Source organism: Aptenodytes forsteri, unplaced genomic scaffold, assembly GCF_000699145.1.
Source record: "Aptenodytes forsteri isolate BGI_AS27 unplaced genomic scaffold, ASM69914v1 Scaffold118, whole genome shotgun sequence".
Taxonomy (NCBI): Eukaryota; Metazoa; Chordata; class Aves; order Sphenisciformes; family Spheniscidae; genus Aptenodytes; species Aptenodytes forsteri.
Window position 1 is genome coordinate 1,882,564 of NW_008795859.1, and position 14,516 is coordinate 1,897,079.

The following is a 14,516-nucleotide window of genomic DNA, read 5'->3' on the forward strand; positions in this document are numbered from 1 at the left end:
GCGCTGAACAGCAAGCCGTTCTACTGGCAATGCCCAGAAATCACCACCGCGTCATACTCTGCTGTTGTCCTCCATGTATTAATGGGCCAAAACAGCTACTTCTCCTGTCTCTTTTCCCACGCTGGTCCTTTCCCTCCAGATCTCTGACATCTGAATCACCCCCCGGCTGTGCCTGTCATCCCCTGCCTGCTGTTCATGCTTTAAAACCCACGTCACTTTGGCAGCCACCTCCTTGGCAGCTTGCTTGACTGACGAGCGCTTGTCCTGCCCTGGGCAAGTCTGCAGCCTCCTGGTAGATAGAAACGTTGTGGTTTTGACCCCTTTTAACAAGACACTTTCAGGACTGATATTTTTAGCAGTAAAGGAGCCTGAGCTATATTACTGCTGGATGTATGAAGTGTCCCAGCTCCTGGTGCGCCCCGGGGACACCGGCCAACTCTCTGACCCGCTCCATCTTGTGAATGTTTTCCAATGTCCCGAGACATTTCCTAGCAAACAAATAATTTTCTAATTTGCTTAAATGACTGCTCCCGCCTCGCGCAGAGCCGGCGGCAGAGCGGCTGTGGGAAGGAGCCCGGCAGGGTTTTGGCTGTACAGAGAAGGGACTGCCTTTCCCTGTGCTCCCCAAAGACCTCTGGCAGGCGCAGAGACCGATGCCCACTACAGACCTGACCTGCTGAGACTTATTTAACATTTCCTAACAGACCAGGCTATGCTGCGAGCCTATTTGCAGATAGTGCTGGTTTGTACTTCAGTATTTTTAGATACCTTCTGTTTGTTATATCTTTATTTGACCCCTCCCAAGCCAGACATCAATTGCCGACTCAGGTGCATATTAAAACATAGCTCACAATAGACTGTTCTGCCCGTACCTGCCTTGTAATTTCTCTCTAATTTATTGCTGACAATCGTTTGTTTTCCTCTCCAGCCACGAACAATATGCCCATTGTAAAATACCCCAGGGCTACAGAGCCTCTCTGGCATGAATGGGACGGGAAAGCACAGAAATGTGGATTAAGACACACCGTCTATGCTGTAAATGGGGATCAGTATATCGGAGAATGGCTGGACAACTTGAAACACGGTAAGATAGATCATTTTGAGAAAAAGTACCAATTTAGATGTCTTTAAAAAAGTTCCTAGGGACAGGGAGTGGTCAGCAGTTGTATATGCTCCTGGAAGACCATTCATTCATGTATGACTATATATATATACACACACACACGTGTGTGTGTGTCTTTGATATATGTCATGCAAAAATGTACTCAGAAATATTTCTAATAGGTAACTTGAAGAGCTTTTGCATGCACTCAGGGGCAATTACCCAAAATATATACAAAATAGATGTTTAAAAATCATCTGCAAACCCAGCAAACTGCAGTCAGCTCCATGTAGCGGGATATGCCCTGGCTGCACAGTCCCTGGAGCTCTCTTGGCTCCTGACTCGGCTTCAGGAATATTAATTAATCCTTGAGTCGTGGCGGGTGCTGCAGGAGACAGAGCAGGGAAGGAGACCCTGACTGAGCCCTGAGCAGCCAGAGCAGGACAGGCTTGTTTACAAGCCATAAACCGAGGTTTGGAAAGATTTAAGTGTGTTCAGCAAAGGCCACACAGGAAGCCCCTGATCAAGATTAACGATGCATCCGACTCGGGAAGCTAAACTGAATCTCAGACATAAACCTGCCTCGGTGCAGGAAGCACCACCTTGCCTGGGATGCAGCTGTAGGAAGGCAGCCCTGTAATCCCTTCTCCTAACAACCGCGATGGTTTCCCCATCATTCCTCTTGTTAAACAGGTAAAGGCACCCAGGTATGGAAACGCACCGGAGCTATTTATAGCGGTGACTGGAAGTTTGGGAAACGGGATGGTTATGGCTCATACAGCATTCCTGACCCTGTAACCAAGGAATACAAGAAGGTGTATACAGGCTGGTGGAAAAACGACCGAAAATGCGTAAGTGAGATTTCCTGCGCCTGCCGGTGGTGAGACAGTGTTCCCCAAACGTGGGGAAGAGTTGGGTGCACACTGCAAAAAGATCACTTAAAATACTGATTTGTCAAATACTGAGGCTGAATTGAAGGGTTTTGGGGAAATGAATATGTGGAACAAGAAAATGAAAGCGGGAGCAAAAGCTCTGATATTGAAGCCCTCTCTCCCTGGCCTCCCCAACCTTGCTGCTCCTGGCATCACTCACTTCTCCACATCGGATGCTGCAAGAGCTGCACTGTATCCCACAGCCGGCAATAGGGAAGCAGCCGTGTGACCCCAGGCAGAAGCTACAGCAGCAAACCTTCCTCCAGGCTTGGGCTCTCTTTAAATCTTAGTCTGAACCTGCAGAAAGCCCAGGAAGCTTCAAGAGTAAAAGCCATCATTCATAAAAAGCCAAGCGTGGCCAAGAGTGCCCCATCGCCTGCCGTCTCCCCGCTGGAGACGGACCCATCCCACTCATCCGCTGGTGACCGGGCTACAGCCCCGACCTCCCACCAGCTGCTGCAGAGCAGCGATCGCTGCTCGGACTCACCTGCAGCTCGGCCAAGCAGTACAAGAGGTTTCGTATCCCGTGTCTTAATCCTCCCCACCCATCCCTTTCATTCCTCTTATCCTTGAAGCAGTCGGAGGAACCTGTATGATAAGCACTGCAGGAAAATGCACCTTCTTCAGGGAGTTTTACAGCATATTAGACAAATAACATGAGTTCTTTTGGAAATTAAGCCTGTCACATAAATCACTGGTTTTTCTAAAGGGAACATAATGAGGAAGTCATCTGGTAAAAATGACTGCAATCTTACGTGCAAAATCCTTGTAGGAACGTTTTCTGATCTGCCAATGGAAACCTTGTGTTCGCCTTTGTGTCTGCTCTGAAATTAAATTAACAGCCTCTTACGCTTCTAATTGGTGAGCAGCTCTATGGCTCCAGTCCCTTGGAGGGAGCTTCCCCTCCCGTTCTTTGAGGATATACTTTGCATGATTGAGCTTTGGTGAAAGGTTTATAATGACATCCAAATATCACCAGGGTTGTTTTTTTCTTCTACAAAAGCGTCCCCTTTACATCCATGCAGTTTAATAAAATTAATGCTCAGAAAAATCAGTTATTTCCAGAACTGATTTTATTTTTTGTTCAGAGATAAATTAACGCTTTATTCCTATGGGAAAACTCATTAGTAATATGTAAATATTTCTTACTGGTATCACTCCCTGGTATAGGGGGTACCTCTGGATTTCTCTTAATGGCAAACAAACACATAAGACAAACACCTCCTGGGGTCCCCGGCTTGCGCACACCCAGTGGTCTTAATTCAGAAGTTCACCAACCAAACCTGCCAGCGGCATCGAGCCTGAGGAGAGAAAGCAAAGAGCGGAGACTGCTCAACGTCAGAGCTCGCCTGCCCCGCCGGGGTGACGCCTGCCGCCCCGGGAGCCTGGCCCGGCGCCCGGCTGTGGGGAGGCACGCGTGGCATCGCTGCCTGTGCCTGCCGGCCTCACCGCAGGTAGCCTTCAGGGCTGCCTTTAGTTTCTTGTGAAGGAGGAAGGAAGCAAGGCAAGGGGCTGTTTAGGACATCATTACCTCTTTGGGGGTACGGATGGAGGAGAGGCAAAACCGTTTCCATGGTTAGCATCACTTAGAGACCTTTGGTCTGCCCAGGGGCAAGGGAAGGAGTTGCCCAGCCTGGGACACACGGGGCTGTAGGAAGCACCGTCAGGGTGGAAAGGCATAAAATTCCCATGTTGAGAGACAGGTCTTTTTTTATGCTGCATATCCATAGGCAGGTTTATATACTAGTAAAACCCGCTTTTAGCTAAATATTAGCAGTGATCCTGCCAATGATAACACACTGAGATATAAACATGAGACTTTGTTGTGGGAATAAAATCATTTGCCAAAAAAAAAAATCCCGTACCATCACCTCCCGTTTCCTTCAACACAAAACCAGCCACTGAGTTGGGCCACCAGCAGCCATGTGTAAGAGTACTAAGCAAAGGAGTAGCATATCAAGAAAGTAATATCCCAAAATTGAACACTGACCCCTTTCAATACAGAGGCTCCTAACCGGCCATCTCTGTGCTGCTCTCCAGGGATACGGGGCGACGTTTTACCTCGGTGGAGAGCGCTATGAGGGCGAGTGGAGCGGTGGGCTGCGGAGCGGCTGGGGACGGATGTACTACCGGGATGGATCCGTCTACGAGGGGCAGTGGCTGGTGGACCGGCCCGGCGGGCAGGGGATGCTGCGGCTGCGTAAGTACTGGCTACCCTCTCCCAATGTGTCTGCCAGCCCCCTTCAAGGTATTTGGTGTTGTGCTGCTCTCCGGATGCCTCTGCCATCCAGATTTCTGGATGCTACATCGCATCTCCTGCTGCAGCCTTGCGTCAGGGTAGCGGCTGCTCCCCTTTGTCATCCCTCCCCTCCTGGTTTGGGGCTGGAGGCAGCACAGGCTCTGCTGTGATTTACATTTAAATGACTGGGATGGTTAGGGTTAGAGATAATATACTGTTGGGTCAGAGAAGAGCAAATCTCTCTTTTCAAGCCAGGCACTTTGCCAGACATACTTTCTAACTGCTGCATACCAAAGAGGAGTCCAGTTTCCAGCACCAAAAAAAAAAAGAGAGAAGTTTTCTTTTTGAGTTCACTCCATCCCCTCTCTTACTTCCGACGCTGGCTCATGTTGAGTGAACACAGGGGTTTCATTAGTACACAATCCCTTCCCAGAAATAACACAGAGCACATCACGGATGGGGAATGCTGGGGGCAATCTCAGCATAAAAATAGAAATTTGGAATTTTTTCCCCCCTCATTTTGCTTGGAGTTTAACACGTTTTTCCTCAAAGCCAAGAATCCCAATCCTTTGCAGTACAAGGCACTGCGTTCCAGGAACATTTGAAGAAATATTATCTCCATATTATTATTCATCTATCGTTTTTTGCTTGAAAGTGATCTCAAGGCTAGTAATTAGCTAAGCAAAGCAGCTAGGAGGAACGAGCACGACCTTCACTGCACATCACATGCATGACTGCGCTCTCTCTGATGACTGAAAAGTCACTTTGGACCAATGGCTCATCCAGATGAAATCAGCACCCACTTCCAGAGGTAACTCCTTCCACTGATCTGCTTCACTCCCATCAAAGTCACCCTCGGCATTATAAACTGACGACCCCTCAGGGCTGAGCTGCGGCTGATGTGCCATTTCAGACCCCGGTTGCCTCCAGCGTAGCCTACAACGGATTGTGAGCTGGATTCCTTTTGGTTAAAATTAGCCAGAGCAATTATTTCATACCCACAAGCTTAATGTATTCAGCTCAGCCGCTGGAAGCGTGCCCACGTGGCGGCAGCTTTGCGATGGTGAAAGTAAAGGATTTCTTTAGCGGAGGTCACGATGAGCTGCAGCTCAAGATTAAATTGCTTGTAGTGGCAGCGTGCCCAGTGAGGGCGAGCTTGGCTGGGAGCACTGCGATCATTTGCCGCCTCTGCTGCAGCCTGTTGCCAAACGGCTTTTAAACCAGAGCATTGCACGTCCACAGAGGAGATCTCGGCTGTGAGCAACGCAGCCTCCGAGATGCTCTGGGGGGAGAGCGGATGGGAGCAGCCAGGTGCCACGGTGCAGCCAGAGCAGTCGATGGCCCCTGCATCACAGCCAGGTCTGTGATTTGGGAGGTTTCTGAGTCGTCGGTGGCTGGAGAACAGAAGCCGAGCTGCTCCCACCAGTGGGCAGGGCAGGTCGGTGTTGCAGATAAGCACACCACCAGATGCAAGCTGAAGATAACCACCGCCACGGCTCCAACCTGTAAACCAGACCCTGCCTGAACAGCCCAGCAGCCACGGTCCCCAGAAGCATTTTTGGTTTTTCCCTCTTGCCTTATGGCGTTCTGGCATTCCCCAGCTACCTCTGCGGCACCATGCTGGGTGCCCTGGTATTTCGGCCACCTCTTGCCACAAAGAATGGCAGAGTTCGGCTGAGACCCAAAGATATTTCCACTAAGTAACTTGGTTTGAAACCCCGTGGTTTTTGGCTTAGAAACACTATATTTGGGAAAAGGGGACAGCAGAGGACTCTCCTAGTGAGAGCAGGGTGGCCCCAACATCACCATAGGTATGATGCGCCTTCTCAACCAGCATCCCTGGACGAGGCTGCTCTCTTCCCTTCGCAGCTCTGCTTTCCCTGTTGGTGATGGATGGATGGATTTCTGGAGAGCAGTGCAGAGACCAAAAAAACCTCTCTTAACTTGCAGAAAAATGCCAAGAGATGCAGTACAGCTGGAAAAACAATCTGTAACTGATTGCCTGAACCATTCAGACACTCACAGCAATTCTTGCTCTGTAATTCATTGAGGAAAAACATAACTGCAAGTATTATTTGAAATCGAGATTATTTTGACTGGACAACAATCAGACAGTGCTGCTGTTCCTTGCCCAGACAAGCAAACCTCTTCAAGCCAGAGATCCCATGTGATATGTTGCAGTGACAAATCCGAAACTTCTGTCCTATAATTTTTCATGTTGTGAAGAGTGACTCAGCGACTAGTCTTACCCTGAGCTCACTCGCTCTGCGTATCAGCAAAAAATGAGTATCACCGGGAGACGAACAAAGCAGGTGAACGCAGTTCTTGTTCCAAGTGGGCAATCGTGGGCTTCTTCCACAGCCTCTTCTCCCTCTGCAGCACAGCAAACGGAGCACCACAAAAGCAGAATGACACACCATGCCGCAGCCCCCTCGAAATTACTAAGAGGAGCCAAACAGATTATTTCATCTTCTGTCAGTTTGCTGTGTTGATCGGTTTCGTTTGTAGCCCCTTAGTGAAACAGTGCAGATTTCATGGTCTGTTCATCTATTTAATTGCAGCAAATGAAAATCGGTATGAAGGAGGTTGGAAAGACGGAAAGAAGCATGGCCCAGGGAAATTCTTCTACTTGGATAAGGGACAGTTGTTTGAAGGTATCTGGGCAGCAGATATACCAAAATGTGGAATTCTGATTGACTTTGGCAGAGACGAAGCTCCTGCCCCTACTCAGTATCCAATCCCAAAGGTAATTGCCTGGAAATTTTGGGTTTGCTAGTGATGTTTGCGTTCACCAGCGCTCGGGGCAGGTCTCCAGGTAGCATTTCACTCTTCAAGCGATTACCCCCATGGAGTTCCCAGCTCACAGGGTGTGTGCTCAGTCTTTTGGCCAGCAGTGTCCTAAATGGTCCCATAGGGACAAACGGCCCGTCCAGCCACTGCTGGAGTCTCCTAATCACCTACATCTGAAAAAATGCAGTTCTCGTGCACCAAAACTGCTTAGAGACCTGAAGCAGCACAAAGGAAACGGGGACAATAGAGGCAGAGACAATAGTGGGATTTGTGTCAAACCCAAATGATTTCACCAAGCCAAACTGCTAAAGCTGACTAGACCTTACCGGAACCTGAGCAGCTGCAGCACTAATATCAGCTATTTCCTTTACCTGGGCACCCTGCGTCAGGGTCTTGTCCAAGTCCAGCAGCCCCATGGACAGAGGGGTGCATGTAGCTTCCCCGAGGCGGGCAGACGGATGTCTGAGAGCTGACATGCCCTGCTCCCCTCTTCCCTTATGACACAGGCTGCAGAGGAAGAGCCAGCCCCTGTCCCCCCTCCCAAAGACTCGGTGAGGTGCACGATGGGGCACATGGACACCCCAGGCCATCAGCCTGGCAGCTGCTGGGTCTTTGCACATCACTTTGGTGCAGGAGCTGGAGGACAGGAGAGCCCATCCCCGGCTCCGTGCCCTCGGAGGAGCACAGGGATCAGTAGGGAACAGACATGGCTCCAAGTGACACAGCTGGCCAAAAGAGTCTCAGCTTGAATCCCCATGGTCTGCGTGCCACACACGTGAAATACAAAGGCATCGCATTTCCAAGGGACAGTTCCTGCAGGATACGGGTGGGGAAGCTCCTCTTCACTTAGAGCTGAGCAGAACCACACTGGATAACCACAGCACACTGCTTTATTCCAATAACGCAGGGAATAGCATGGCCCCGTGGCAGGTAAAGCTACCTACCTTCCTCCTCTGCTCCAGGGACAAGGTTGTTGCAAATGATACTGGGCACGCGCAGTGTACCAAAGCTCACAGCTGTTACGTCTTTGCTTCCCTTATTTTTTCAAATCTCGTTTCTATAGCAAGGGCCCTTTGAGCACAGGCTTTTTTGACAGGCCAGTTAATCCTGTAAGTACTAGGCACACCCACAGCAGTGCAGAATAATAAACACCAAAGACTCACCAGGGAAAAACAATCTCGATTTTGCAAAAAGAGTGAAAGGAGCAGTACTTCTGTAGCTAAAAATATTTACCTTACAAGCTTTGTCAAAGGTCACCCGAGAACAGCCTCAACAACCCAGCCCAACAGCCTGGGATGAATTGCCATTTCACTAAGGCAGGATGTTCAAGTCTGGCTGTTTAACTCTCTGAAGACCAAGTTATGACCCAATTTTATTCCGCTCTATGAGCAAAAAAAAAAAAAAAAGGAAGCATCGACTTTCACTGCCTTTATTGCACTTTCCAGAGGAAGAGATTTATTGATCTCAGATTATGAAGGAAGTAACAGATAAAAGGAGAAAAATTGACTTCAGATTTTCATAAACCTTTTGTCAAATTACTGTCGCAAGCAGCTGTTAGGGAAAATTAGATGACAGGTGAGCGTTAGAAACTGCTAAAACCAGAGATGGACTCAATAGTCAGCTTTTGCCTGGCAAGAGGCCAACAGTGAGGATCTGAGCTTCTGCACAGGAGAAGCATCACTGTGTGCCTTCATTAGCAGGTAAAAGGAACAGACAGGAGGGATGCACAGGACAGAAAATGGCTGAAAACTAGAGAGCGATTGTCACAAGCTTTGAAGGACTCCAGTATGTAGATGATGGGGTTGCATCAAGGTGGAATTCAAACGTAACTGCAGAGATGGGGAAAGACACAACATGGCGGACTTAGGATATTTGCTGTTGTTATTATTATTGAAGCCAAGGCTTCAGAAAGCATAACAAAATAAATGAGAAAAAGACTGGACATCTTCTGCCTGGAAGAACACCACACACACACGAACCCCCCAGAAAGCATCGGGACATAAAGCAGGTCAGAGTGAGATGACAAGTTCCTGGCAGGGCTTTGGCGCTTCCCTCTCAAGAATCTGCACCCAGTTGCACGCAGGTTACATGACTCCAGCTTCCTGCTTCCATGTGACCTTTGGGGCTCACTTGGGTGACTGCAATTACTCACCTTTTAAAACTATAGATGAGACCCCACAGGCCACAAATTAAAGCCAGTTTTGTCTAAGAATGTGTTTTGTTAAAGGAGAATCAGTCCACTCCACGCAGAGCTATTTCAAGGAGATGAAGTGATGTTCAACGTGCTGATTAAATTAGGAAAGTGTAGCAATGTTTCTAAAACAGCAACTGAAATGCTGCAATATAAACTGAAGTCCTGATACATGGGAGATTCTCCGTTAATGCTCGAGTAATCAAGATCTATAAAACCTTAAGCTTCTTCAATTACACTGCATAACTGATTTGTATTCTTTTTATTTAGATTGAACTAGCTGATCCAGATGGTGTTTTAGCAGAGGCCCAGGCGATGTTTGATGACAGCCAAAATTAATAACCGGATGCTGAAGAAAAAAAAAAAGATGCGAGATAAGAACACGATCTTGGGTTACTTAAGTCATTTGAGTCTCAAATCCACACACTGTGGTGTATCGTGTTGCGGTCTGCCTCACTTTGCCCTCAAGGCTGCCCATGTACGCTTCACTGTGCAGGTGGCTTTGCTCAGAAGCCTCCTCTCCCACCCCCATTATTTTGGAAAAGAAAGGGGAAAAAAAAAAAGAAAAAAAGAAAAACCACAAGCAGCAAAGTGCAAAGACAGGCAGCGTGACTCTTTGCCCAGCTCCTCTGACATACTCCTCCTGTAAAGAAATATCACTCCTGTTGGTTTCAAGATCTTTCACATTGCCTTAGAGAAGAAGCAGGGTTTCTATTGTATGCTATAAAAGCAAAGCCCTAGAAAAGTACAGTCAAGTAATTGTCCCCTCCCGCTCGCCCCACCCTAGAAAAGTACGGTCAAGTAATTGTCCCCTCCCGCTCGCCCCAAACTTAGCCCAATACATACCTGTGACCCAAGATGGCTTTTGAAGTTATAACAGATCATGTTTCAATTAATATTTTTATTAATGCAACTTTACTTGCTCTCTCTCTGCATTTTCCGTAATGTGACACTGGTTCTCCTCCCCAACCCCCGGGAATGCAGAGCACCAGATCTCACCCCGGCTCTGCTCCTCGCCCAGCCCATGTGCTGGACCCCCAGCACTCAACGGCACTGCGCCGGCTGCTCCGTTTCTGCCCGACGCAAGGACCACGCGCCAGCCACGCAGGGCTGCACGGCTTCCGATCTGCGAGGCACCCACAAGACCCAAGGAAGGTGGCACTGCAGCTGGCTGGTGAAAAACAAACTGTGGGAGGGTGGGTCGTTAGTTCACCTGATTAATACCATGCTTCCGAGGATCACCTCTTGTTTACAGTTCATTTGGTCCCTTGACTCTTCATGTTTTCTAGGCTGAAAAATAACCTAATTTTCTATTTAAGCACTCTGAGGGAATAACAACAATACAACATGCTTAGTCCCAAGATTTCAGCAGTGCTGACAGGAGGAAAAGGATGTCAACTATGTTATATTCTTTATACCTGCCTGCATGAACAGGAAATTTTATCTTTGTATTGTGACTGAAATGAGTAACTGAATACATTTTAAGAGATCCTCAGAAATACACAGTCAGGATTAGCACAATACAGCTGAAGAGAGAAGGGATATAGAGAAAATAAGCGTATTTTAGGCCTCTAGATAATAAATAATCAGCAACAATTGAGTATATTTTATTTCATTAAAGTATTTTATATCTAAATAAGTGATACACAATAACGAATGTTTAAAATGCTTGAGGTAAATGCATAATACCATTAGTATAAATAAGGGATAAAAACCAAATTCTAAGTGCACTCTTAATGTTTAGAACCATGTGTCTGGGTCTGGTTACTGCCTCTGGCACACAGTTAGGAGACTGTGCCCGAGGTGTAACTTCCATGACCTTTTCCACAGCTGGAAAATGAGAGAAACATACTCGATATCATGGCTTAAAGTGCAGAAAATATTCAGAAAAACAGCTGTAATAACAGCGCCATTAGCTCAGAACCTACTAGCTTGAGAAAGTTAAAAATAAGGTTGTCCCACTAGCTTCTAATTCTGTATTTCTTAAACAAAACAAAAAACCCCACACTTCTGTGTCACGTTGTAAAAGAGCCACAAAATAAAGATAAATTCGGCTACTTATCCAGGACAGCAAGTAATTTTACAAAATAAACTTGGAAAATATATTTTCTGGACTTCCGTTCAAAATAACATTGTAACTTTTAAATACACCATTTATGGACAGAAGCGTAGTTTTTAAGCCTGACAGCACCCTATCAACCATTTGCTCTAGTGTGAATATTGAGTCAGGTTTTCTTCCTCTACTGAGGGGTTTTAAGAGTCTTTTTACCCAAGAAAGGACTAGTATTCCAGTAAAAGATGGGAAAATAAATTTTGTGCCTACTACCAAGATTTCGTGTTTTGGAATGCTGCTTCATTAATGCCTTTACTAACACAATCCTTCCAGTGCTCCATGAATGAACACCTGTGGGACTGTAGTCACAACTCTCACCTTCAGCAGATTTACATCGGTAACAGAATATATTTGAAGCATAACGTAATGGCAGAGCTAGAGAAAATCCAGTTTGGCCTCTGTATGCCAGAAGGACTGGTGAAAACGGCAAGTGGAAAGCTGTTTCCTGCTTGTGAACCAAGAATGCTGCCGAAAAGAAAGCCCAGCAGTTTTTTTACAGTTATTTTTCAGAATACAAATGCACCACGGGTAACCTTGTCAACACTTTCCACTGCGGTGGTGCTGACATGAGAAATCAGTCCCATTCGCTTCACGAGGCTGCTTCAGTAGTAAACACACTCTGCCACCCTAACCCTGTAGACACCTACTACAGTTTGTGAATATGCCGGGATAACCTGAGATGGAGGTTGGGTGTAAGAGACCATGTTCAGCCCAGGCTCAGTCAGGTACAGCTCCACTGTACCGTCACGTTCACGCCTGTCTAATTTCTAAATCCCAAGTTTCTATTCCACAGTGTTAGCTACGTTAGGGAGGTCAAGTTTTGTTCCACTGAACTTGAAACCTGTCTCAGTTTGTGTTAAAAAAAACCAGCTTTTACCCATTAAAGCCCAAAGCTGCTCCACAGAAGAACTGCATCCAAAGAATTCCACTTCTAGACATAGCTAGAATTACTGAAGCAGCCCAGGACAGCTGCTGCAATCTTTCTTGGACAAACCTCTTTAGATAAGAGACCAAATGGAAGTTTTTGCTTAAAGAGGAAATAAAAAACCAACACAGTAGCCTCGCTGTCACAGACTTGTGGGTCTGAAAGTAAGCAGCAATATTAATTACAAATAACCTACTTTCATAAATAAATCTACATAGAGAAAAGTAGTCTTCCAGATCCTTTGGAAGCAAAAAATGCGTAACAAATTATTAAATACAACACTTCAGCAAGGAGAAGACTTTTTCTAAACAAGGAAGACCAAGGCATAGCTAATTACTTGGGAATCCAAAGCAGAGAAAGCAACTTTTGCTGCTTGCATCTGAGGATTTATTAAATATCTATTTTTAATATAAAAGTACAAAATAATTACTACTTTGGCTTGGAAAAAAACACAGCAGTGGTTCTGATTTTCAAGCAAAAAAATTATCCAGTGATAATTTCCATCTAGTTCCTTCTTCTTCAGAAAAGATTCCTAAATGGGAAACAGGCAAATCTATCTCTCCAGATAGTATGTGCTGGCTCGTGAGAACTTTAAAACAGTTATTGCTTTTATTTTCTTCCAAAGAAGAGTAGAGTAGAGTCTCATTCCTACTCATGTGGCCATACCACATCGCAGTAAGACTAGTCAAGGGTGTTTAGCGAGTTATACAATGTGTAACTGCCACGAGGAAAAAGGCGCTGGAGAAATCAGTAAAGTAATAATTACTTGGCAGCAAAACATACCGGGGAAAGTGGTGGGAAAGCTTTCACTTCTACCATCTGTCAGGCTTTCTAGAGAGAACAGCGCTAGCACTGAAACCAAGTGCTAATTGCTGCATATCCCAAGTAATTTGTATCATGCCATGCAATATGGATCGGACAAGCAGTATCTTCTAGTAAATGCCAACATCAAATAAACAGAGGGAAGAAAAAAAGCTTCTCTATCCATCCCTAACAAATACCCAAATTTACAATGTTATTTTCCATGTATTTATACAGCCACCATTCAGCATTAACAAGAAGAAATCTAGACAGTGCTCACAAGAGGAAGGATGCACGTGCAGTGCAAGCATACCCCACCATCCATTCCTTCAGATGTCAGATAGCCACAATTTTATGAAAGGAACAACATTTTTTTTCTCTCTAAAGGGTTAGAACAACATTTATAATCTCTTTTTAAACGGTAATCAACAGTTCGACCAGTTGATCCGCTGGGGAGTCAACGTAACAAGGCAGAAGCAGAAGAGTGGGTTTATTTTCTTTAAGTACAGGTTTATGCAAAATGGGTAACAGCTGAGGAGACAGTATCACCTCTGTGATCCAGCTGATCCTGGAGTCGTGCAAATTCAGCAAGTTCATTCAGTTCTTGAAATTGCCTGTCTGTTTTATGGCTCACCAGCGACCTGTAGAAGTGGACTGCAAACACAATGAAAATCAATCCGAAGGGAACCATAATAGATGTTGATGCAATGGCTGCTGCCTGTCCTGATGTGATGGTAGAACTGTTGCTCTGGAGTGGATTATCAGTTTTCTTCTTTAAAGGAAGAAACTTCACCCAACACAGTAGCACCACCTCTGCAAGAAAGAGCAAAGTCCCAATGACAGTAGAAAATGCCCACGCAAGCTCAATGTGCCGATGCATACGCTCATGAGGAGATTCCTTTACAGAGTTGAGATTATGCACATTGCTAACAGCCTCTATATTTGGAAGAATGCAGGTACTTATCATGAGTGCAAAAAGGTGAACTGCAACAAGGACAGTAGTACAGGCACTGAAGGCTATCAAGAGACCTTGAGGGTAGTCATGTTCTGCGTCTAGCTGAACTTCTACCATAGCCACCTAAAAAGGAAAGGAGAGATGCAATTACCCACATTACATATTATTTGACTACAGATAGTATTTTAAGTTTAAAACAAAATAATAGTCTGTATTTAAATTTATCTTCATGTCAATCTCCACCCTTTTCAATTAGGTCCAAATTTAGGTCTGAGCTACCGAGCAAAGGCCACCATTTTCATACTTTCTCTTCTGTTGCAGAGCAAACCATCAGTATGCACAAAAGCTATTAACAGCACAACCACCTTGCCACCTCCAGCTCATCCCAACGAGACAGCTGAACTTTGTGATCAACATACTTGGACTCTTAAAGTGAAACATTTCTTCTTTCCTCTGTTATACCGCAGA

The 14,516-nt window shown here is 45.9% G+C and overlaps 2 protein-coding genes across 2 annotated transcripts; one reads left to right on the plus strand and one right to left on the minus strand.

Moving 5' to 3' along the window:
- The first annotated feature begins 939 nt into the window (after positions 1 to 939).
- Positions 940 to 9,786, plus strand: MORN3 (MORN repeat containing 3). The gene is made up of 5 exons (XM_009283894.2): positions 940 to 1,084; positions 1,796 to 1,953; positions 4,075 to 4,234; positions 6,835 to 7,019; positions 9,525 to 9,786. Exons 1-5 carry the CDS (start codon positions 940 to 942, stop codon positions 9,591 to 9,593), a joined length of 717 nt encoding a protein of 238 aa, XP_009282169.1. The 3' UTR covers positions 9,594 to 9,786.
- Positions 9,787 to 10,847: 1,061 nt separating this feature from the next.
- Positions 10,848 to 14,167, minus strand: ORAI1 (ORAI calcium release-activated calcium modulator 1). The gene has a single exon (XM_009283895.1). The coding sequence runs from the start codon at positions 14,163 to 14,165 to the stop codon at positions 13,605 to 13,607; it is 561 nt and encodes a 186-aa protein (XP_009282170.1). The 5' UTR covers positions 14,166 to 14,167; the 3' UTR covers positions 10,848 to 13,604.
- Positions 14,168 to 14,516: the final 349 nt, after the last annotated feature.